The sequence below is a fragment of the Acartia tonsa genome, chromosome 5, assembly GCF_053477335.1.
Source record: "Acartia tonsa isolate MP-2025a chromosome 5, ASM5347733v1, whole genome shotgun sequence".
NCBI classification, from domain to species: Eukaryota; Metazoa; Arthropoda; class Copepoda; order Calanoida; family Acartiidae; genus Acartia; species Acartia tonsa.
In genome coordinates, this window is record NC_137264.1 from 37,228,988 (window position 1) to 37,255,887 (window position 26,900).

General features: G+C 32.2%; 1 protein-coding gene across 1 annotated transcript in view; it reads right to left on the reverse strand.

The window, feature by feature from the left end:
• Positions 1 to 4,533: 4,533 nt before the first annotated feature.
• LOC145320130 (cytosolic carboxypeptidase 6-like) overlaps positions 4,534 to 26,900 on the reverse strand; it is a 30,821-nt gene continuing 8,454 nt past the window's right edge. The window contains exons 6-13 of the mRNA XM_080162570.1: positions 21,851 to 21,907; positions 19,772 to 19,816; positions 19,111 to 19,174; positions 18,409 to 18,503; positions 16,237 to 16,314; positions 10,541 to 10,613; positions 9,930 to 9,979; positions 4,534 to 4,627 (exon numbers count right to left, since the gene is read on the reverse strand). Coding sequence (XP_080018696.1) covers positions 4,534 to 4,627; positions 9,930 to 9,979; positions 10,541 to 10,613; positions 16,237 to 16,314; positions 18,409 to 18,503; positions 19,111 to 19,174; positions 19,772 to 19,816; positions 21,851 to 21,907 — 556 coding nt within the window. The remainder of the gene's footprint in view (positions 4,628 to 9,929; positions 9,980 to 10,540; positions 10,614 to 16,236; positions 16,315 to 18,408; positions 18,504 to 19,110; positions 19,175 to 19,771; positions 19,817 to 21,850; positions 21,908 to 26,900) is intronic.

The window sequence follows — 26,900 nt, forward strand, 5'->3', positions numbered from 1 at the left end:
TAAAAAGATATTGCCATATCGACTCGACATTATGTAATACTTGACCACTTTTATATTCGATATCAACCATTGAAATTGCATGCTGACATCTCACCTCAAGGTTTGACTGGAATCTATTATATAAAGTGCCCTGCAGGGTTGAGGCACCACACACTGTGTTCCAGAAATCCCGAAAAATGACAAAAAATCATAGAGAGTGTATAATTGAAAATTTTGATGAAATTTTCTTTAAATAGCAATAAGTATACATATATCTTTTTAAAAATGGTGAAAAATACTTATAATAGGGGTTTACACAAGGGGCGTCAACGGGGGGTGTAAAGATAGTCTAATAAGCACATTTCAGAAGCTGTAACTTCCTTTCTTTTTGAGCTACATTGACGGGAATTATATCAAAAGATATTGTAAAACCCAAATAACAATGTTTGTTAACCCTTAATAGTCGGGGGGGGGGGGGTCGCCCCCCCTTCTGGTATTTTCTGTCTCATTTTCTGTGTGTGAAAGATAGAGAGCTATAACTGAGTGACTTGTTTTAAATGCTTATGACCACAGGATGCCAGGATACCTTGCATATCATACAGGTAAAGAACAAAAATATTTTTTTATGACTTAAACTTAGCATTTCATCTTACCAAACTACTAAAATATCCTATATTACTACATCGGAATATGAAATATAGGTGTATATTTAAGCAGGGAGGGAGGGATCAATGGGCTGTTTATAATACTAGTCCACAAAGTTTTATAATAGTGTTTTCTTATTTGTAGGCACAAAAACTTTTGGGACTTTTATTAAATCTGATTGGTTCGTTATTAGTTGAGTGTCCAAACATTTCAACAACTAAATGTAATTTATAGAATACACAATGGGCAATTTTGTGTATTAGCATTGGGGATGTACATTAATTTATCTGCCATTGTCTTATCCCTTTAGATCATAGATATGTAAGACTTTAATTTTTATTTTCATTTTACTTTAAAGGAAACAGTTTCTATCTTAATCAACATAAATTCTACTCTGTTCTTCTTTGTTAATAAGTATGAAAGAACCTTTTGTGAAAGGTGGCTCAATAAAAGGGTAAAGGGAGTAGATAATGATAAACATATAAAATCAGAATATTTTTTGTTGATCAAGGAAAACACATATAAAATTTTAGACTTCTAGCTTTAATGGGATCTAAGATTGATATAAATCGAGCAACCCCCCCCCCCCCCCCCCCAATAAGAGGTATGATAGTTCAGATAAGAGTTAAGACATTAGTAGATAATCTTTTATTTTATTTTAAAACTTTTCTTTACTTTAAGCTTAATTGAATATGTGTTTTAAATAATAAGAAAGATATGTTACTTTTATGCCTTAAAAATTGTTATTTTTTTGGTTGACCCTAGTTACTTAAGAGCTTAAAAAAACAAACTTCGCAAGATTTCGGAAGATTAGGCTAAAGTTCTATGATATTGTACATAGTTCTAATTTACTCATACGAGAGGATTTTATTGCCATCCTTTGCCATTTTTAGTTCTGGAACCAAACGTAAAATTTTCATTTTAAGAAAATTGTTTATTTTACAAGAAACGGGTATGTCTAGAAAAGTACCTACAATTACAACAAAAAATGGAGATTTGACTTCTTTTAAAGGCTAAACGTTTAAAGCATTGCATATAGAATCCAAAAATGTATAATACTTAACGACAGCTATAAAAATAAACCGTCCACACGTATTTGAAATGTAGTTTAGTTGACCGAAAAAAACAGTTGTCTTCTATGATGAAAAGGAACTTAATTCGAAACCTCTGGTATAATTACACATACAATTCTTATTTGTCATAGTAAAGAGTTAATTCTTTCGGTTTTATTTCCAAAAACTTGTGTATATTACTAAATAATTGTTTAAAAGTGTATTTTCCAAAATGTAAAAATCGATTTTTTGTCACTGTCAGGAACATTGAGCCACAGTTGCTTAGATCTTCTTGCTAGGGAATTATGAAACTAATTTGTAGTAACTTGAAAGAGAAAGGGGAACCTCTTTATAAAGTACTAGCTTCTTATTCGCCTCTAGTGTCACTTAAAAGAATCAAGGGAAGGGAAGGGGTATGATAGGCACACTACATAAAATTTTAGTTTATATTTATATTAGAAACAGCATAAGGTGCCTCCACAAATGACGTCATACAATACAAAGTACCAATGATAGGCCAGTATAAATTGTAATTGACCAATGATAAAATTTATACTGGCCTCTTATTAGTCACTTGTATTGTATAACGTCAATTTTTGGCGGCACTTTTTTCTTTATATTATTCCCATAATAGATGAAATTCTTAATAGAAACAATAAGAGTATTTTTTTCTAGGTCTTTTGAGAGTGGTGGTACCCTCCTCACAAAAAGTTATAAACCTTCCCAGGACATATGAGAAGTTACCCTGTAAAGTAGAGCCATATCGATTCTGTGGTTAGCAAGATCCTTCGGTACACACACACAGACAGACACAGATCCTGTTACTTTGTATAAGGATAAATCTCTAGGGATGGTTTATTACAACAAAAAACCAGACCATTCAAATTCCACGGCACCTACAATCCTACTATTACAAAAGTAAATTCTTTGCTTTGTTGTCGTTTTGGAAGGTAAATTGTATTTTTGGTTGAACAATAGAAGTGGAAAAAGGATTAAATTTTAATCCAATGATTAATAACTTTCATTGTAAAACTTCTTTGAAGGATATAACAATTGGTTTACAAAAAACTGAATATTTAAGTAGACAATAAAACAATGAGTGAAAAGGTTAAGAAACTTTTATAAGATAAGATTTATGATAGCGGGGTTGCTCTTTTAAATATTTTAATATATTTGTCTATCTGTCCGACTACAATATTTTCGCGGCCTCAAATTAGGATAGATTGAAGAAATCAAAACTTTAAAATTGTCTATTTGTAGATAACTCTGTACTAAATATTACATTTACAAGATAGCTTGTGATTTGGATTCTGAAATTATTTGCGAAGATTCTCCTGACCCTTATAGAATTTTTCGTCTGAGGGTAACTGGACAAAAAGTCTAAAAAATTAGCCATATGACGTCATAAAAATGGGGAGATAAGAGGAGAAGTAAAGAGTTTTGTAGCTAAACTAAGTGCCTCAAAAATCAGCCATGTGACGTCATAAAAATGGTGATATGAGATGAGAAGTGGGAAAGAAAACCTCTAAAAAAGAGATGGATAATCCCTCATTTTTATGACGTCACATGGCTGATTTTTGTGTGTCCAGTTACGTCTGAGGCAATGCGAGAATAATATGTATTTTGAAATTTTGATCTACTTAGATACTAAAATATGATAAGTTACTGAAAATCAGCTTATACCAACAACGAAATTTATTCAGGAATAAATCATGAAACCTATACATGATTTTTAGCTGTCATTGGGGGGCAACACTGAGTAGAATTGACTACCTTTATATCTGCCCCCCAAATATAATTCTAGATTTATTTCGCTTGTTGGTTTTACCTTATTCCTGACTAAAATATTTGTGACGATTTTGCTACAACATAATTAAGTATGTGCATCAGTCTATGATTGTTTAAAATCCTATACTTCGCTACTAATTAAAGTTGTCATTCTCATTATTGCTGTTGTCCTTGTTTATAAAAAAAAGTCATTCAAAAATTTAATTGTTTACAAAAAAGTAAATAAAAACAATAAAAAATAATATCCTGTCCAAAAATAGATAAAATCATTACCTTCAATAGATTTAAAATTATAAATTTACTTATGTAATATTAGATCCATTGTGTTTTAACATCCGTTGTTTTATATTTTAACTTTTATAAGTTATTTAATGAATGTTTTGATTTTAAAAGAAAAATTATTTTTACTTTTCTATATTTGTAAATCCTATGCATATCATATATACTAAAGTAACCGGATGTGTGTCTGTACGGAAACAGCTGGACAGATCGCTCTACAATTTTCAGGGACGTTTTTTAAGTTGTCCAGAAAAGGGTTAGGGCTATAGGGCGGGGAAATACGGGACACCTACCTACCCCCCCCCCCCCCACTACGAAAGTATCAAGTTCTGAAACTTTGTTATATAGAATTTTGAAAAAAAAGTATTGATTTAAAGTTGTAATTTAAGTACAAGTGAGCTTAGCTGTCACATTGAAAGGAAGTTAATTTAAGTTTGCTAACAATTATTTTCAGCCAGTGAACGTAAGAAAATTTCTATATTATAGCGAATCTGCGCTAGAAGATCCTGTACCTGACAGTTGATAACATCATAGGGCCATATCTTTATAGTAGATCCCAAAGCACTAAACCAACCTTTTAATTGTTCGACTATTGTCTGGATCTAACTTTGAATGATAATGAATTGCACATGTTTTTGGCGAAGGTATTTTCTACTATTACTTTTAATTTCGCATCTCTGATATAGCAGCAGTAACAAATCAATTTATTTATGACGCGGTTTTGGCCGAGATTCGACCTCCCTAACGATGAGCAGATGCGCTGCGTATTATGCTACAGCTACTGATTTACTTACAAAGGATCATGATTGTAGCATGTGTTATCAACAGAGAAATCTTCACAGTTCCACATCAACATCTTAGGAAACACGGAATGTCTTTCACATCTAAATGTTCAAAAATTGATATATTGCATTGTATTATAGACAGTTTTCCGCGGAAAGTAAAATAAAAAAATAGAATATTAATTCCAGTCTGGGGCCTTCGGTCATCGGGGCCACCAAAAAAGTAGTAAATAACATATTTTTTGTAGAAAGGGAGAGGTAGGTTTCGGGTAAAATCCGTAATGGTTATGTGTTTTAAGTAAAAAACAGTAGTAGAACGATAAATTTTTTTTGTCTATAGTTATTTTTAATAAGAAATACACATATTTAGTGAATATTATCGTTCTACTACTATTTTTAAGTCTTAAAACACACACTTCTACGGATTTTACCCGAAACCTATCTCTCCCTTTGTCAAAAATATGCAATTTCATAAGCAGCTAAGGCTGAACAGCCGCACGCAGGGCATTGACAGTTGAATTCTTCAGATGTGAACTGTTATATAGACTTGGCTACGGATTATAATAGAAAATTGAACACTTTCTTTTATGGAAGCTTCACATGGTTCCTTTATTTAGGCTAATTTAATTTTAATTAAAGGCCTGATGCCAGGGGCGTCCAAGCTTTTTTATTTTGGGGAGGGGGTAAAAGTTTGAAAATGCCGTAGGCACCCCAAATTCATTTGGGGGAGGTAATCACCCCTTTACCCCCCCCCCCTTGGACGTCTATGTTTGATGCAAGTCTTTTCATTAAGTTAATTCTCTTAATTATGTATTTACAAAAACCTAATTTTTAAATAATTCTTAATAGTAAAATGTTTAAGGACAATACCTACCTATAAACATCATCAAAAGCATTTCCTTGCACAAAGAAACCAGTGAGGCTGCTATTCGCATGAAAATCTAAAATCTACAGGAAAGAATAAATTATTTTTTTTTTAAATTTTAGTATGTCCCTATGTAGCGAAGCAAAAGCAATTTATTTTTGCCTGTTAAATCACAATTTATAGCTATTTATTCTTTTTTGTTTACAATTGGTTTATATCAAATGATTTGAAAAGTATTGTTTTGTAATGATTTAAGTTCTAATTGAAGAGGGGTGTCAGCACCCTCCTTAAAGGAAGCCTGCAAGAAATACCACGCTTTAGCTGCTGAAAGACTGTCACAAGTAGACCAAATACCCCAAATTTGAAGCCTTCAGCTTCTATAACAAAAAAGTTCTAGGCATTTTAAAATGACATTTTATGTACAATGAAAATTTTGAAAGAATTGCAATTCTCATGTTGAAAACTTTGAAATTAAACTACGTGGCCTAGAAACTACATTATAAGCTTATTTTTGTCATAAATTTAGGTTTCCAGTAACTAATTATATTTTTACAATAAAATACCCATTTTTATAGTCAAAACCATTAAAAAAAAATAAGTTTAACTTGCGTTGTACCGAGTGTACTGTAGCCAATCAGAAGGCTGAATCAGCTTAACAACCAATCACAGCTGAGCTTGTAATAGTTTCCCCCTTTGTTTCCGCTATGATTTTCGTTTAAAAATGCAATTTAAATAGAATTTTTTTCATAGATTTTGACTTTGAAATGTGTTGTTTTTATTGTAAATTGAAATCAGTTACCGGCAATCTAAGTTTCTGACAAAGATAAGGTTATAATTTTGTGTCTAGGCCACGTAATTTAATATTTTAATGTTTTTTCTTTTATGAGCATTGGAAATCTTTCAAATATTTCATTGTACATAAAATGCTATTTTGAAATGCCTAGAACTTTTTTGTTATTGAAGCTGAAGGCTTTAAATTTGGGGTATTGGGTCTACTTGTGGCAGTCTTTCAGCAGTTAAAGCGTGGTATTTCTTGAAGGCGTCCTTTAAACAAGAATTAAGAAGAGCTTTTTCGCCCCCTTAAGGATTCACACCACCGTAGGTGATCGCTGAGCATGCCACTAAGCATGCCATGTAAGCTATAATTTTAATTTTTAAAGAGGGAGGGAGGTGACATTGAGCATCATTGGGGATGTACATCAATTTATCGTCCATTGCCTCATCCCTTCAGGTCTCTGAAATTCTTACCAGATCAAGTGAATAGTTTGGATGTTCGTCATAGTAGACTATTCTATCATAAATAGCTTTCAATTCAGGATGAAGATAACTATAATTAAACATATTCATACTCAATTAGGGAGAGAGGGGACATTGCACTGTAAATTACTATGGTTCTCAAAGTTTTTAAATCTCATTTTCTAGCAGATAGCTTTAGGTACTTTCAAAAAAGTTTGTTTGATTGGTTCAAAATAGCAGTCACCAAACTTTCGCCCAATAATTCTTTTCTACAGAAGGAGCAATTTTGTTTTTAATGTTTTTTCCGTTTTGTCTTGTGTAGTCTTACAAGGTAATTGTGCATAGAATTATTCTTGATTTTAATGATTAATATGTGAGATGCTTTAATTTGTTAATAAGGCTGTTCCGGTCTTGTAATTGCTGCGCAACTAATGATCATAATTGTTCTTGATTCAATTAGTTACTTGCGATGTTTAATAATTTTTTGTAATTTTGTTATTGCTTCGCTATTTAGTGCAAAAAATCGTACCGTCTAGCTGAAAAAGTTTAGCGAGTTTACAAGAGATGATGCAAAAGGTTTTAAAATTAGCAAAAACAGGTCTTTTTGCAGATCTTCAAAACTTTGAACAGCTTGGATCATTTCAATTTCTACACTACAGAAAAAAATATTTGCACAACATTCTGGGTAGGAGCTAAAATTTAAGCCCTTATTCCAGACGGGATAATTACGTGCACATAATTATTCTGTTTTATACACTGGCGTGCGGAGGGTTTTGCCAGTAAGGAGGGGGGGAGATTTTTAGTGTCAGGGGGATGTATCCACCCTCCCACTTCAAAGTTAAACAAGCGTCTGTCCCTGAGTTGTAAAATTGACACGCAAATTTTTTAAACACCCCCCCCCCCTTAATTTTGCTAGTGGTGTGAATACACTACCTACACCCCCATTTTACACGCCCCTGGTTGTATAATTATATGAAGAATATGCCATGCCTGTTAATTTGATTCCAACATCTGTTCAGATCTTGTCCAAGTAAATTACATCTGAAAATATAGGGAGTCAGGGAGTGGCAAAATTTAGATTATTTAACATTTCACAATCGTCCTAAAATTAAAGTTACAGGATAGTTGCCTATCTATCTGTATGTCTGTACCAATATATCTTGCTTACCACTAAACCAATGTGGTTCTCATTTACAGTGTAGTGTCTCATAGATCCAGGGGAAGGTTTATAACTATTTTTGGTATAGAGTACCCCAAGCGAATGGCTACCCCCCCCTCAAGTTGTTTTTTACCTTTTCTTTTCAAAACTGAAATTGAAAGTAAAATAAATTGAAGAAGATATTTTTAATCATCAATTGCTGATGTCCCTGTCATTCAATAAATACATGATTTTCTGTCATATACATAAAAAGCGCAGCAATAAAAATTAAAAATAATAGGGGAGGATATTTTTTTTATGTATGTTTATTGCTTTAGGTCAGGTTAGGTTAGTTTATATTGGACATTGGGTACCCCCGCACTGTTCAGACACTTCAGGTACAGGACCCTCATGGTTAGCCTCCCCTCTAGAGGCTGGGCATAGAAAAAAACTATACATCACCCTTACTTTAAATTTATTCAAGAATAAGGGGGGGGGGGGTTCAGTGTGCGACAGGTACTTTTAGGGAAAAACCTACTTACTTACGAACATAACTTAATTATAGAAGAGCTGTAATACTTGTAAGGACTCTTACATTTCAAATAGATCTGTAACCCTAGATGGGTTGTCAGACACAAAAATCTCTCAACTTTTTTTGAACTATTAACTTTCCATATACAACTTTTCTTACTAAAATATGTACATAGTCTAACCAATGATATGGCCGGATTGTTGCTATACCCTTGTTCTTCATTGTCCAATTTACTGATTAGGGATCTATATCTACTATATTTATTACCTTTGGTTTCCAATGTGTACTCCGTCTGGATTAACCATAGGAATTATCTTGAATATTACATTTTCCCTAGACAAAATTGCACTATGTTGTTGAGAATAGCAAAGCCCCAGAAAGATTTTAAAAATGATTTAAAAAAACAATATATAAATAATGTGATTTAAGTTGCTGAAGGATTTCTGAATATGTTCTGAATAGTATTATAAACAGAAAATTATTAATTAAACTCTTTTTTTTTTATTGGCCCAAAGTAGATTAAGTTACAGGCTAAATTAAAAGATTAATACAACCATATACACAAGATTTTTCCGTAAAGATAAACCAGTTTTAATACAATGAAAATGAAAAGGAAAGAGAAAAATTTGAAGAATAAAAAAGTTATTTTAAGATACAGTAGGTCAAACCGTAATTCAAACAACCCTTCAATTTTCCCCTTTCCCAAAATGGATTATAACTGGAAAGATAAAAAATAAAAATGCTAAAATATAAAGTTTTCAACATAAGAATGAGAAAAATAAATTGTAGAGCAGCCCTGCTACTCAAAATATGAACATCAAATATGGATAAAGGAAAAATATTAATATAATGTTAAATAAAGTAGAAAAAGGTTAGAATTATTCCTCTCTTAAAATCCTAATTACAGGAAAGCATCGCTTTAAAAACCTTTGATAATGATTTTCCTTAAATAATTTTTTAAAGAAAGTTTTATTTTAATGCAAAAACAGTTTAAGTAAAAAAGAAAAAGTTTTGAAACTTTTTCCTAATCTTTTAATCTGTTTTTACTTCTTACCAAGAGCGTGCTTGGTTTTTTTTAAGGGGCCGGGGTGCACAAAAAGTAGAGAGAATTAATTGGGTATAGTTCCTTTCGTGACAACGCCTCTTAAGGGGCGTTTCGTCGTATTTCGCATTAGCTTTTCTCCTATTTTTGTTATCACCTAACCCAACCTAACCTAACCTAAAATAACCTATTAAAAGGAACACAGTAATAGTGTCTGACTGATTATGACGTAACAAAACAAATTAGCCAATGCGAGGCCGTTATTGACCAATGGTAAAATTTATAGTGGCCTCTTATTGGCTATTTTTTTTTGTTACGTCATAATCAGTCAGACACTATTACTGTGTTCTATTTAAAGCTAAAGTGAAAATACGGCCTATCGCCCATTAAAGGCGTTGTAACGCAGTGGACTATACCCTTTTATTTCCCTCCCTTCTATTTAATGATTTTCCCATCAAATATCAATAAAGGCCGATACCTTATTGCTTAAAATGTCTTAATGTACAGTAAACAATTTAATTTTTTTTATTTGGGGGGGGGGGGGGGTTGCACAATCTTACACTCCCTCTACCGCCCGCCACTAAATCTTACCTTAAAGTTTGAGCTACCGAGTGTGAACTTACTAGGAAATCAATTAGTCCCTGAAAATAAGAATTGATTATGTCCAGAGGAAGCGTATAACAATAGGATAAATAAAAATGAAAGAACAATCAATCATTTGTTGTAAAATGATAAATTATGCGCTGTTTGGATGTGTGATAAAATACGAAGCAGTCACCCCACCCTCCAAATCCCCCAACTATTCCAAGAAAAAAAAAGTTGTTCTCTGCAAAATGTTTTCCTTTTAATTTTTTTATTTAAAATTAAATTTAATGCAAAATAGTTATATATATCCTTTAATAACTGTTATGGTAGCTACAGATTACTTTAGGGTTTTTTTTATCCTGTTTATAATTTTGATTTTTTCATCAAGGTATTTAAGGAGACTACGGACAAAGTTTTTTTAGGTTAGGATAACTGGGGGAATTTACAGCATAATCAAAATTCATGGGTGTAAAGTAACAATGAAATAATGTCAATATAGGAAAAGTGTAATTTTACACTTAATATTGAAATTGACAATAACACGCCCACTTTCTATCAAAAATATAGTGAATGTACTTTTGCTAGTTGTATTAATAGTATCACCCAAGTTTTGTTACCTGAACTACATAAGAAACAGGAGATTCCCCCGGACAAATTCGTCCCAGAACAAACACAACCTTCTTTATACACCTTAATAAAATTTAAATTAGATATGCTCCTAATCATCTTTAGCACTGGCGTGCAAAGGTTATTGCGAGAGAGAACAAGAATGTGGACACACCCTTTACGATTTTTGAGACCCCCTTGATCCAAAACGTAGGCGGGTGTATTACAGAAAACAAGAGGGTTGTATTTTTAGTGCAAGGGATTGATTACACCCACCTACATAAAAGTAAAAAAAACGTCTTTGGTAAATTGGTGAATGAAAACGCGAAACGCGCAAATTTTCTTAACAATTCTATCAATTTTTAGGGAGGTGTGACTTTTTACTCTGCCACCTGTACCAGGTGGATGTAGACCCTTGTTCGGGTGGTATAAAGGGTGTAGGGGGGGGGGGACCTAGGAAGGTGTATTTACCCTTAATAATTTTGCCAGGGAATTGGATAAACCCACCTTTTGCACGCCTCTGCTCTAAAGATAAGCGAGGGGCGTGGTATTTTCCATTACCTTATTTTTTTTCAGTAAAAAAATCAAGGAAAAGGGATGGTTCAAAAGAACTTCCAGGGGGGGGGGGGCGGGGAATCTCATTAGAGTTATTCTATAAAATAAATTGGGAGGGAGGATATACCCCTTTCTTTCCTATTCTTGGACAACCTTGGTTCAACCTTAAAGAAAGACAAAGTGAAAGTAGAGTAGCTTCAATACTAAAATGGTTTACTACCTTTTTGGGGGTTCACTTTGTTATACTTTAAACCTTTTTTTTCATATTAATACACTTCTGTAAAACCACAAGCTTGTTTTTATTTATTATCAAATGCATTTAATACAAACAAAGATGTAGCGGGACAAAGTATCTCAAAAATCAGCTATGTGACTTCATCAAAATGAGAGATTATCTTTCCCACTTTCTCATCTCCCTCATTTTTATTGCGTCACATGGCTGATTTTTGAGAAAACTTTGTCCTCCACACAAAAAAATTAAATAACATAAAAAGAATAAGTTATATTGAGGAAAAGATTAAAGTTGGATTTGTTGCAAAAAAAGTACAACTAGGATGAAATTAACCATAAATAATGTTTGAAATAAAAAAAAAAAATCCTTAAAAATGTCAAGGAGTCTTTGTTTCTTAAAATTGCAAAAACAGAACATTATATAAAACGGAGGAATGAAGAATGAAAATGCTTTACTGAATAAAATACAATTACATAAGGCATCAATTATGTGAAGTTTCATTGTAGTTAGACAATTTTTTAATTTATGAAACAAGCTAAATATAAATCAACCTATACCTCCATATTGTTTTGTCAATATGAGGTCTATATCCTAATCCTAGTAATGTTTCGCTTACAAAAATGAATACCACAAAATAACAACATTGTATAGTACGTTTTATGATTTAAATTCTATTCTAAGCTAAATGAAACAGGATTTCTATAAAAAACAGGACGTTTACATCACATAATTCAAATATCTGAGGATTCCAAATAATTTATATTTACAAATAAACAAGGGCAATGTCTAATTCAAACAATTTTTATTTCCCCCCCCATCTTTTCTTTCTTATGTGTACACACCAAAGCCAGTGTTACCCCTGCAAATATACGAAAAAGTCGAATTAAACTGTCCGATTATGGTCCCTGAATTCTGGATATAAAATCCAATAGAAAAGGATATACCTACACATTTTTAACAGAAAGACAAATTTTTTGATCTTAAAGAAGAAACTAAGACTAAGATTCTTATAAGAAAGGTTAGAATTACACATTATCAGAGAAAAGAAAGGGAAAAGAGCATTACGGACCGACTACCAGACCGATATATTTGACTGATAGAACATCTTCGCTGATAAAAACAAAAGATTTAGAAACAAATGAACAATTATTAAACAAGCTATTTAAAGATTAGAAGGAGCAAGGACAATATAAATCATAATAAGCGCAGCAATAACAATGGATATAGAGTACGTGGATATTGCAAGAGATTCTCGCATACCATGATGAAATGTTTCTCCCAGCTGGCTAATGTTACGATACCCCCATTTGACTTTACCACATCCTCTCACATGACCATGGAAAACCGTATTCACCAATATCTGAGGATTATATCAGAAACCTAAATTGAGGAAAAGAATTCTCCTGTCTATATCCATTGTCACAACCATCCTTGAAAATCTGATAAGTTTCAAATTTTCGGATTTAAAGTAAAACAGACAGACACACCCTAAAAGTATCTACGCTCCTAAAAAATTTTTTTTTTGTTTTAAAATGGCACTTAAAAATATTTGTGTTTCTTTCAATAGCAGATTCTTATTAAAATTCTTTGTTTTTATTTCTATTCATTATTCTATAACAATATTATTTAAATAATTTTAAAAATTAATCGTTGGTTTTCTAATACAGTTGGGGAGTTGCATCCATTTTTATAGAAGCAGAAATATAATCTATGATTACGGTTTTGACTCTCTAAAAATCGTAATCTACCATTCCACTTTTCCCTCTCTTGGTGATGATATCATCAACGCCGATATGATTTTTGTAATCTACCATTCCAATTTTGCCTCTCTTGGTGATGATATCATCAATGCTGATACGATTTTTGAAATGTACCATTCCACTTTCAAGAGAGGCGAAACTGGAATGGTGGTTTACACTTTTTATCATCGACATAATTGAAAACATACATACTATTTTAATTGTAGGAATGTATAAAATACTATTTATAATAAATTTTTTTTATGTAAAATAAAAATAATAACCAGAATATACCATTACTATTATGTCGATTTAATTAAGGAAATCAATGTTTATGAATACGCTAATATGTAAACACTAGCCTACAGCTCACGTTGATCGCTGGTCTGTAATGCTCTTGAGAATATTAAATATCCGTACTGGAAAGGTAGAAGGCTAATGCAATTTATTCTCTTATTCTTCAATTAAATGTTCATTTTATCATCTCTTCAAATTCAGCTTGTAATAAAATTAGAATGCCTATGATTCATTATGTACACCCCCCCCCCCGTCTCTTTCTCTCTCTCTCTCTCTCTCTCTCTTTCTTTCTCTCACTCCCCCCCCCCCAACCTGTCTCTCTCTCTCTAATTCCCCCGTTCGCTCTCGGTCTCCCCCCTTTCTCTTTCTATCTCTCTTGCTTCTCTTTTTCTCTCTCTTCATATTTACAAATAATGATTCGACTTTAACATTTTATGTTAGAATATCTGTTTAATATATATTTAATCAGTAATTATTAGTTTTATATTTACACCCAATGTAACAACACACGATTTAACGTTTTGCTCCATTTTTTTTATCTTATTTTAAAGATTGAAATCCTAATATTCTTCATTTCAATTTATCGTCCTCAAAGGGTTGAAATGTTTAGTTTAATATCTGACCACATTATGGGAGTGTCGCATGAATCATTTCATTTTAAAACTAAGTTTTCTTAGATTTACTATATTATAAATTAAAGTTTTCTGTTTTATGAATAGAAATTAAATACTTAATGTTATTTAAATAGCAACATGAATTAAAAAACTGAATTTATGATGCTAAAAGTAGAATAATGGGTCTTAACGTTCTGGTCAATGAGAATTTAATAGGGATTATTGGAGCACTATGAGTTTTATACACCATAAGCTTGGAAGATTCGAGCTCAATTATAGACGTTTATTTCCTATATAGATCTGTCATGGATCTTGATGCAATACCGCAGGCCGTTTTGTACATGTTAAAAATTGGAAGATTTCATTAAATAAAAGTAATCGCAAATATACTTAGTAAATAAACGGACTATTCCAGTTTCGCCTTTATTGAAAATGGAATGGTACATTTCAAAAATCGTATCGGCGTTGATGATATCATCACCAAGAGAGGGGAAAGTGGAATAGTAGATTACGTTTTTTAGAGGGTCAAAACCGTAATCATAAATCATATTGTAATCATATATTTCTGCTTCTATAAAAATGGATTCAACTCCCCAACTGTAATAAGATAAATGTATGTGACATTTATTGTTGATACTGGCAAGGGGAATTTTCACAAGTTCTATAAAATGATAACTAATTATAACCAATTTAGTTGTGTTATCATTCTATTATAGCCTATAACCTTCAAAAATTATGGGACCATGATAATAGTAATAGTAATACTTCCCTAATAATTGGGATACCATCAAATTAACCCTTAACAGTCGGGCCCATTGCCGCACCTTCAACGCCCCAACCTATTATCTCAGCTCCTATTAGAGCTAGAGGGCTAACGATTTTTGTGCAGGTCCCCTATTTTGATAATGAATTTACGACTATAAGTAAAGTCAATTTTCTCTTCCTTCACCCTTTATTTAACAACCTTTATTTTTAGGTCCTTTTTTACTTAACCCTTACAGATCGGGGGGGGGGGGGGGGGGGCTCCAAGAGCCCCCCCCATCTAGTTTTTTCAATCTCATTTTTTTTGTAGGTAAGATGGAGTGCTGTGACTTCATGACTTTTTAAGTTTAGTAATTATACGTCGGCAAGAGTTGATTTTATTAGGATATCTGGTCTGTGTCGGTCGTGGTGTCCGGTCAAAGTCGGTTGGGTAGTACCAAAATTAGAAAAAAATTCTAAAAAAATCTTAATTTCTACATTATGACTTTTGTGTATAAGGAGAAACCTAAAATTTTTTTGGTGAATACTTAGATATCAATGACCTTCTGAGAAAAAATGTGTTATGACCGTTTGACCGCTCCTTGACCGACTTTATGACCGATTTTTGTCCGGCTTTTACTACAGACATATATCATGAATATCGTGGCTTCTATTACAGCTAGAGTCCTATAATTTTTATTGGTAAATCCTTGAGCAACATCAAACAGATAAAAATATTAATCGGCGCCGCCAACCGCCGTTTTACCGCCGTAACCGCCGAAATTGGCGGTTTCCGTTATTTGCCGTTTTTTGGCGATGATCAGAAAAAGTAATTTTTTTGTTATGAAAAATAAAAGTTCGTCCTAAAATTTGGTCATCCTAGCTTTGGCCGCTCTACAGCTGTTTTAAAATTTAGCGGCTGGCCGCTAAAAAGCGGCTAAGGAGCGGCCTGGCTGCTATGACTAGAAAAAGTAATTTTCTCTAAAAATACACATGAACCACCAGAAAAAATTTTTACGTCTTTATCTGTAACAGGAGCCGAGCTAGAGGGGGGGGGGGCTCTTGGAGCCCCCCCCCCCCCCGGATCTATTAAGGTGGGAATTGGGGCCCGAGCTGTAAGGGTTAACTCTCAGTTATGTGTCATACCCATATTTAAAAAGTCACTCAGTTATAGCCCTCTATCTTTCACACACAGAAAATGAGATAGAAAAAAATGGAACTGACATTGCGACATTTAGAGTTCACCCCTTTTAAGAGATTATTTAACTATTGATTAAATTAAACTTTATCAAAAAGCAAAAAGAATTGTTGTAGGAAAGCAAAAATACAATAATAAAATGTTACACATTTTAAAATTCTGTTGTAAGTTTTAATGATAATGAGTAAAGTCCCTCCAGAGATTATGACGTCATACGATAGAATAGCCAATGAGAGGCCAGTATTCACTGTAATTGACCTAGCGGCCTCTAGGAGCGTAGCCTCTAGTATTCGTTAAAGTATTAAAAACTTGTTATAATGTTTGATAATACCTTTCTGAAGGACTCTGTAGAGTAGAAATAGTAATCATTTCAACTTCTCGTTCTTCAAATGTTGTGCAAAGAGACTCTCTAAATAAACAAGGATCATGTGCAGTTCATGGGAAATGTTCCTAGGATCGATTATTTCCAAAAATCTATTAACTTTTAAGGCTGCTAGAAGCCAAACAGCTGAATGTTTATGTTATGTTCGCACAAGAATTTAATCAACAAAAGAAGGCCTGCAAATAATTCGGAATAGGCAATACTAGCAGCGCACATAAATGCGTAAAAAGACTTTGTTTACTCGTATTTTCTTCAGTCAACCTTTCCCTGTACATCACTGAATCTTAACTATTACAAACTTCACATGTCCCTTATAACGATGTGTGGGCTTAAAATGTATGTTTAGCCATTTGGCAGCAAGCAGCCTTAAATATTCATAATTTTTTTGGGGGATTATAGGTGCCAAGATCATTTTACCATGAATTGCACCAGATCCCATTTTTTTAGGCAAAGCTTTTCTATAATCAGGGCCGGCCCGTCTGTTCGTATTGGTTAGCTCTTTTCGTTAATTTAAACAGGTTAAAATTGTCCTGTCGATTTCAAACTTTGCATGATGTTCCTATAGCATTTAGGTACAATGTAGAAAGTGAAACAACTCTATTATCGTTACCAGAAAGTCCGTACGGCCATTTCAAACATGTTGATTTTTTAATTTATGGAAATCAAATTTTTGTACGTTAAAATTATCCGATTCATCTGATTTTTGGAATACTAATTTCTATTACAACAAGGTACAATTATCAACGAAATATCTCTATAATCAAGATTCAAGTCCTAAAAATTTAAGTATGTCCTCAAACAGTAATATGTATTTAATCAGTTTTTAACAAATTTACTCACAATTGTGTTTATTCTAATGCATTAATAATACAAATGTTAATATTCGTTTGTCCTTCAATTTCAGTTGTTATCCTTGTTTCTTTAGAAGCTACACTTAAATAATTCCAATGAATGAAGAGTCATCACAACGAATCATCTGAAGAGCAGGAACAGTAATATACAAAAGAAGCGAAGCAACAATTTTCTAAAAAAATTTTTAAAACCAATATTATAAAAAATAATAATAAGTTACAAAAAATAAATTATATAGATAGTCACAATTCATGTTCAGTCAGTTATGTTTTTATGTATGTACATACTAGCAGAGAGAGAGAGAGAGAGAGGGAACAATGGGCTGTTTAATACACTAGTCTTTAAAGTTTTATAATAATGTTTTCGTTGGCTTTGGGGGCTTTAGTAAATTTTGATTGGTTGTTTCATTGAAACGGTTGAACCTCTAATTTTAATTTACAGATGGTTTAGGGATGTCATTGTCTTATCCCTTTAAATCCCTAATGTACTAGTCTATATATGTCTGTGTCTGTGTGTTTGTACAAGATGAAGATCGATTTGCATAAAACACGATATACATACTTTTGCTTAACAAACTCTGATGTTGAAACATCTGAACGGACATGTCATCATTATAAAGTAGCCTTGCTGCTAGAAATATCAAGTATTTTAATCTTAAGTGAAAAGCTCACTTAAAGATTTTAAAATAAATTCTAAACTTTCAACAAATGACATAATTTAGTTTTGAACCTGAATTAAAATTTTGTTTCTAACCGGAAAATACTTTTAAATATTTAATTTAATATAGCAAGAAAATTGAAAAAATTTTCCTAACAGAAACTTTCATAAATATGTTTTGGGTTAATGGTGGTAATTTTATTCAGTGCATTATCAAACCCAAAAAATAAACCATGAATGGAAATACGGACAAGGTGATAAACAGATGACTGGCTGACCAACCAACCAAGTAAATCACAAACTGGATGCTAATTAGTTTTGAAAATCTTCATAGAAAAACAACCTGTCTATCCTTAATAGCAGCCAATAAAATAAAAATTTCCTCCATTGCGTTACAGACTGACGGAATGGAGGACGGACACATAGAGTAAATTATAGAATAGCTTCGCTACTAAAAAGTTTGATGGTTAAAGCTGGTACATTATTGCTTTGTACAAACTTTTAATCAACATAAAGGGCAGTTTGGTTTATTCTAATTAAAAGGTTCATTATTTTGTCGTCCATTGTCCTACCCATTATGATCTTAAGCCAAATTTCTTTTTAAAAATTTACCTATGAACAAAATTGAACTGTTTCTCCATGAGAAGATCCAGGTACATAATGGCTCTGGCGTTCGGATATGGCTGGCACAAACAAAAATGATATTCCTTGAAATCAAAAATGATCATGAATAAAAAAAAACTAGTCTTTTAAGGTCTTTAATAAGGACAAACAAAAAAAAACATTGTTTTTTTATATTTAAAGGAACAAAAGTATTGCTTTATTCATTTGATGAAACCAAAAATATTTTTTTTCTGATATAAAACTCCCCACGTCAATGAATAAAATGAGTTATTGATTATTAACTTTGGACAATGGCGAGTGGGTTGAAAACAGCAATAATTTTGTTAATTTAAATAAACAAGACACCGTATTTTCAATTTATTTTTGAAATGAGCGGTGGCGGTTTGTGTGCTTACAAGGTTCTTTGAGTGAAATCACAGAAATGAGATAAATGTCCTACTTTGTTACCTAGAGAGGAAGGGGACATTGGTCTGTTTATTCCACTAATCCCCAAAGTTTCACATTATCGTTTTCTTAAACTTAACAACATTAGGAACTTTAATTAAATTTTGATTGGTTGTTTCATAAAAGTAAGTTTCCGAACTTTTCAACCACTAATTTTAATGTACAGAAAAAGGTTATTTTTGTATGAGCATTGGGGATGTTCATCAATATATCTATGTCTTATCCCTTTAGATCTCTGTTTGTTACCTCAAACTCTTTATCAAAACAAAAAGCCCAGCTGAGAACCCGACTTTTCTTGTGAATTGGAGACCTAGCAAAATTTTTTTTAAAATATATAATAAATATCTTAAAAAGAATAATTTCTCTATTTTGGAACATTTTGTTAAAATAAATTAGAAAAATTTGGGTCTTATACAGATTACGGAAAAAGAATTTTGTGAATTTTTTTTCTCAAAAAAACAACTTTACAGGCTGTGGAAGCAAACGGCTGATCGTAAATGATAGGTTTGTACTATTAAGCCAACAAAAAGGCCTACAAATATTCTGGAAAAATGTTCAACACTTATTTATCCAAAGCTATCTCGCATCACACTGAAACGCGCGAAAAAGTCTTATTTTCTATAGCTATGTGCCTTATTTTGCTGTTTCAGATAACTTGCAGGCCTTTTGTGTTAGTTTAAGCGATGAGCTAATATAACGTGTAAGTTCAGCCGTTTAGCGGCTAGCAGCATTAAAATATTTTCTTGTTAAATAAAAGGCAGTATAAGACTGTTTCATATCAAATATTGCAATATACTTAGAATTGCTATGTACTGTAAGGGTGTAATAATAAGTAAACATGCAAGTTTTTATGCCGTGTTCAATCCTTTCATTATAGAGAAGCTTCCACTGCAACAGTAAAGCTTACTTGTAATAATAAACATGTTCTTTTGGCATTCTTTGCCATATTGGCCTAAAGTAAAATAAAAATTAAGGGTAATTAGTCATTTTTAAACTCTAATTTGTTCTCTGTTTAAATACACAAAAAAAGATTTTCCTGGAAAGAAAACAGCGTAAATTGCCTCCAAAAAAAAATGACCTCAATCAATTAAATGACCAATTATAGGCCAGTATACATTGTAATTGACCAATGGTAAAATTCATACTGGCCTTTCATTGGTCATTTCATTGTTTGAAGTAATTTTTTTACTGATTCCCTGGTTCCTAGCACAACTTCTTCCACCCTTATTTTTTAAATAAATTGAGAATAAGAGGGGAGGGATATACCCCCCCCCCCACTTCTAAACCTTACCTCTAAGGGGTCTCCTACCAGTATTCAAATATAACCCTTTAGCCACACAGTGGGATCTTTTGAAAAAAATCGGGACATCCAAAAAAATTAAAATCGACTTTTATCTATCCTAGGAATTAATAATGGCTGTAAGTAGACAGCTAGAAAAGAAATTTTTAAAAAATATTCATTTTTGGCGGATTTATGCCATTTTTACAAAAGGTAGTGAAAAATTTCTTTTCAGTTTTGATGATTTTCCAGATTTTTTTACACAATTTTTTCAAAGCAACAAAAAATACATTTATGTTCATCTTATGAAAATAATTTTTGATTGAGGTACTTTTCAGATACCTGTACCAATGTCTAATTAAAGAAAAATTAAAAAAAAATATTTTTTGGTGGTGTAAATTGACATTTTGTGAGAAAATTTCACCAAAAATATTAAGATTTTTAACCCCAAAAAATCAGTTTTCTCCATTTTACCCAAAAACGGACAGGAGGCCCCGGATTTTGCAATAATAATATCAATATACAACATGTATTGTGTATTAAACAGTTTTCACAACCTGGGGCCTCTTGTCCGTTTTTGAGTAATTGAGCATTTCACATTGCATGGTTTGAACAATTTCGTTCTTGTTAATTTCAAATTTTCCCCCGTTAGAGGGGGAAGGAGTCATTTTAGAGCCCAAAGTCATCTCTGCAATGTTTTCAAACATTTTGAGGCGGATCTTTCTTTATGTCTGCATTATTTGCCTCCAGCCAACCGTTACGCTGTTATTTGCCGCCGTTGGCGAGATTTTTAACGATTTTTGCCGTTCTTGCGGTTTTAATGGACATTTAAGGGTTAAAGGAGTCGTTAAATAAAAATGACTTGTAATTACTTTTATTTTAGCAATTAAATTTGCTAAATTTCATGTGTTCTAAAAAAATTTGTATTTCTAACTGGTTTTGGTCCAGCAGAAATTCAAATTTGCGAATTAATTATAACATTGCAAAAACATTATATACGCATCAGAGAGAGAGAGAATATAATATTAGTAATTATGTTTATATTCTTATACAAACTTTAAATGAAGATAGCTAGACTTAGAATAAAGGTATTAACACAAAATCAAAAGTGTTTTGAAAATTATGTTATTGTTGTTTATATCTGTAAAAAAAACATTTGAAAACATGCCTTATAAGTGTCCTATTTTACTTATACTGGACCTACCTAAAAATGCCGGGACTCAAACTGGGTGCACCTGACGCTATATTCATGTTCACAAACATTGTTTGCATTGAAGAAATATTTACATAGACGTTGATTTTGTTAAAATATTCCTATCCTAACTAAAGTTATGAAGTTTTATAGATTTTTTAAAAATAGGGTAGCTTTGCTCCTCCAAATCAGCAAGACGTACATACCAAATGCACATTAGAAGTTAACAGGAGCAAAATTTATGTTATTTTTGAGTTAAAGCAAAAGAAATTACATCATTTCGTCAAATACAAGCTTTTTTATTGATGTTTACTTTTGTCTACCCTTAATGTCCCGTTTTTTGGCAAAAGATCCCACTGTGAGCCAGACGCAATTTCTTCTTCTTATTTTAAGCTAATGTTCTATGGGATGCATTACCCCCCCCCCCCTCTCCCCGAGAACCCATATAAGTAGCTATCATAAAATGGTTGATAATGTGAGTGTGACGTAATGTGACCTAATCGTCTCATAATCACCTGGATGTAGATCTGATGTAAGGTGTCAGACCTTCGGAGAACAACAGTTTTGCCTTACTGAAACAGAATTTTATATTCATATGTTTGACCGACTATACAGGGAAAAGGGAATGTGATTCTGACAAACAATTCTAAATGAAAATTTCCCCACAACCCCGTTCCTCTTTTTCCTCCACTTCTTACCCACTCCTCTTCAATTACATAAAAAAATATACTTCCACCTTACTTTTAAAGGTTTCGTGATTTTTTGTAGAATTAGTTGTTAGAATAGCTACCCCTCCAGACTAGCACTTTCCCTAACAAGTAAGAAAATAGAATGATGTATAACAAGGACATCGGACTTTAAATTACACTGGTACCCAAAGATTTACAACTACGTTTCTTTTTCATTGGCTCAAAAACCTTGGATACTTTATTTTTTATTGGTTAGGTTCAAACTAGTAGTGTCCAAACTTTTCAATTTAAAATCTAACCTATTCAGGAGGTAATTTTAATTATCATCAATAGGGATGTATATCAATTTATACGTCTATTGTCTTATATCCTTCAAGATCTCTAAATTTTCTTCACACTAATTCTGGATGATATTGTTCTTTTTTACTATCATTAGATTAAATATATGTTTCATTAAAAATCCAATATAATTTTTCCGACTTTCAAAATATTTTGCTTTTAATTTAATAAAGATTTGAAAAAGGTATGGAAAGCATATTAGTTTAAATTGTACATTATTTTCACGATTACAAAAACAATAGAAATATAAGAATAGAAGCATATTCTGAACCCTTTTTTCGTCAAATCTAAGAAGGAACATTTCTAGCAGACAAAAGTATTGTTTACTTTCGACTCAAGCTGATGTGGATTCTTAAAAATTGATAGACTCGCTACTCGATAGTGAGGCAAAATTATTTTTGTGAAAAATCATCTAAAAGCACATTAAAAATCTGCAAAAATAAATCAAAACCATATGTTAATAACCCTTTTAAGATTTTATTTAGTTTTTGTAATTTTTTTTATGCGATTTGAGGATTTTTCACAAAAATAATTTTGCCTCACCAGCGAGTAGCCAGCCTAACTTTTTTTAAAGAATCGACCTCTGTTTGAAGCTTTCAAATTTAAGACGAAATTTTTGGGCAATTAAGTCTGATTCCACAAAGCTTTCTACTAAGAAAATATACTGTTTACAGCTGACTTTTATCTATGTATGAAATGAAAAAAAACATGCGTTCGTAACAAAATGTGTACAAAATTTCAACCAATTAAATTAAATGTATGTACCGATGCGATTCTCATATTGGCTCAATCAGATATTTCCTCTCTTTCTTAGTACCTTTATTACAAAAACATTCATATAAATTATCGAATATTAATTAAGTTTTCTCGTATTCATTCGAATCCGGTGGATAGGAACCGGTTCTCATGAATACGAAAAAACTATGTCTAGCATCGTATTATATCTAGCTTTCTACGAATATAAAATGTACAATCATAAGATTAAAACCAGTTTTTTAGCCCGTGCCTTCGGCACCTCGTGGCTAAAAAAACTGGTTTTAATCTTATAATTGTATATTCTATATCCGCGGAAAGCTGTTTATAATACGATGCGAGAAATATTTATCAAATCTACACTGGGAAAATCATGCTTATAGGTAGCGCAGCAATGCCAAGCTAAGAAATGCATTAAAGCAGGTGTAATTAATAAATCTAGCTTATATATCCCAACAACGAAATTAATTCGAAATAAATCACGAAACCTATGCCTACGCGGTTTTCAACTCTCGTCGGAGGGTAACACTTGACGACCTTTTTATCTGTCCCTCAAATATTATTTTAGACTTATTTCGCTTGTTGGCTACATTCTTGCAATAAATTAATTAGAAAGTCTTGGTAAATCAGAAACCTAAAAAGTTTAGGTGACGCCGACGGACTTTTGGACACACTAAACTTAAGCGTTGTAAAGAAGCTGCGCTAAAACAAATATTTTTTAAAGAATTATAATGATAAATAACGTCTTTTAATCCCTGGTTTGCGTAAATAAATTTAAATAACATAAATTGTTAAACGCGAAGCTTTTCTATAATTAGGTTCGGTCCATACTTAACGGATAGCTATTGTCGTTGATTTAGGCATGTTAGAATTGTCCTATCGATTTCAAACTTGGCATGGTGGGGTGGTAGTAGTTAGGTCCTGGTTACCAGAAAGTCCTTACTTTCATTTAAAACATGTTGATTATTAACTTTTTTGACAACATCTTTCTAAATGTAATAATATTATGATCCTCAAATTTTTAGAATTCTTATTCCCAAGACAACAAAGAACAATGTTTTAAGCGAAGCATCTCTGTAGTCAAGTCTTGCAAATGTAAGTATGTCCTTAAACAGTATCCTGTATTTATCCTTATGCGACAAATTATTTAAAATTTTGTTTAGTTTTACATTAATATTCTACTTTTTCAGTTCTGACACTCTAAAAGTGATAACGTTTGTATTACCGTTTCAGAACTTCGCTTTAAGGATGTTGTCATCCTTGTTAAAATAAAATTTAATCTGTTTTCAGTATCATATGATTAAAAGTAATACGATTATAATAAAAATCTTCATCCAGCATTATCTCTCCAGCAGTTAGGGGGTCAAAATACCCCCCTAACTGCACTCTTCCTTAATTCATTAAACAAGGATGTCAACAACTATAAGTAGTAAAGCACCAAAAATTCACAGAAGGACTAAATGAATTGTAGAAAAGATGTTCAATTGACAAATTCAATAATTCAAAGAAATCATGAAATCCTACTAAATTCATTTTACACTTGATGCTCAATTATGCGGGTAATCTTCACCAAAAATATAAAAGTCTATAAAGTCTTAACGTCTTTAAAAACATGCTGTTATTTTTATAATATAATTATCATATTCATCTGATTTATGAAATTGTGATTCCTAGGCAACAAGGTACAATACCTAAGCAAAGAATGTATGTATGTTCTTAAACAGAATCCTATATTTACGCAATTAAATTTTTTAAGCAGGGGAATGTATTTTGTCCACTTACGCTTTGAGGAAATATATCAATCATCTTTTCAAATCCTTAACATCAATTAATTATTTTTAAAAGCGAGGCTTTTCTATATTTAGGGTCGGTCCGTACGTCCGTCTGAGATAGATAGCTTTTATTTGTTAATTTAGGCATGTTAGAATTGTTAGAATTTCAAACTTTGCATGGTGATTCCTGTAGTAGTTAGGTACGATTTAGAAAGCGTAGCAACTCTATAATAATTACCAGAATGTCCGTACGTCCATTTTAAACATGTTGATTTTTCTCCTTTTTTAACAACAAATTTTTATGTGATCTAATTATCCGTTCAATCTGATATTTGGTATTTGATTCCTGGGACAACAAAGAACAAAATTCTAAGCGAAGCAACTCTATAATCAAGTCTATTTTGCTTCGACTCTTATACTTTTATATTCTGATTATTTAGTTCTTACACTATACAAGTGTTCATGTCCGTTTGTCCAGTTGTTTCAGTACTTCGCTTTTATGGATGTTGTCATCCTTGTTCTGTTAAAATCCTGTAAGATAAAATTAAGCTCTGCTTACGTCAATAAATAAAATTGGTAAAGTTTTGCGTTTTTATTGAGATTTGTTTTAGTGGTGAAGCTAATATTAAAATAAAATATTGGTAGGTAGGTGCTACACTAAACTTTTTTTTCCTGCACTTTAGACAACCAACCTTTTGATTGCAAACCTTTGTCTGGAAGTCCTAACTGTGTCTGGTAATGAGTTGCACCTGTTTTTGTCGTGCACGTGAGATAGCTGCAGTAAAAACCATTTTTAATGTATTTAGCTATGACGCGGTGTTGGGTCGAGATTTGAACCTATCACCTTTCTGTCGACGAACGGAAGCATTAAATGTTTAGCCATAGCCGTGTAAATTGGTTAGATATGACAAACCAGACATGATTATCATGTTAAATTATTCCACGGTTCAGTGGCATTGACAAATTTTTATTATATGTTTGATTTTTACCATGTTTTGGTTTTAAATTTTCCTTTTAAATAGCGGCATTCACATGGATTTAGAATACAGAAATCTTTTAGAAGTGACTATCTCCAGGGATTTTAATGGATAGGACAAAGTGATGTACTAAATCCCAGATGATGATAAACTAAATCGTTCTTACTGCAGATAAAAAAAAACTTTTTGTGGAAACTCATGGACCCATAACTTAATATACCAACCAATCAAATTCTATGTAATTACATATTTCTGGTAATTACCATGTATTTATGCAAACGAATAAAACATGTTTTTTGATACTTTGGAGTCTGGACACTAAAGTAATTAATTGTCAAATATCCACTACCTCCTTGGGTCGTCTGACAAATGCTTTATCAGGGAGTAAGGGAGGGGACAATGGATCAAATATTTAATTATTAGGGTCTCAAATCTTGGGGACCTGCCCAAAGTGTTTGCAAAGGGTTTGGCAAGATTTAGGGGACTTTAGGGACTTGCGCGCATTTTCCGCTGAATTTGTTATGATCCTAGCAGACAATCAATAAACATAATTAACACAATTTCTTGCAGACAAAGTTATTTCGGCTGGTTATCACAATTAATGTTTTTCATGGAATTATTGTTTCATAGATAGAAACTCTGATGTGATATTTGTATTATTAACCATCAATAAACCCTATTGAATAATAGATAGCCTGATATCTAGTTGCCGAAAGTGTACGCAGTTTCCTGAGTGTTTCCTCATCCTAGCTCAATATTTACTACTAGCTAAAAAAGCTTCAAACTTAAAAAAAAAAAAATCAAAATTTAAAAAATTCAAATTTATAATGTATATTGTATAAATTGTTTACACATTCAAATTTTGATTTTTTTAAGGGAAGTTTGAAGATTTGTAGCTAGTAGTAAATATTGAGCGAGGATGAGGAAACACCCAGGAAACTGCGTACACTTTCGGCAACTAGATATCAGGCTATCGAATAATATAGACAAAAGGAAGAAGTTCTAAGGGCAATTTTTTCTAGTGTTTTTTTGAGA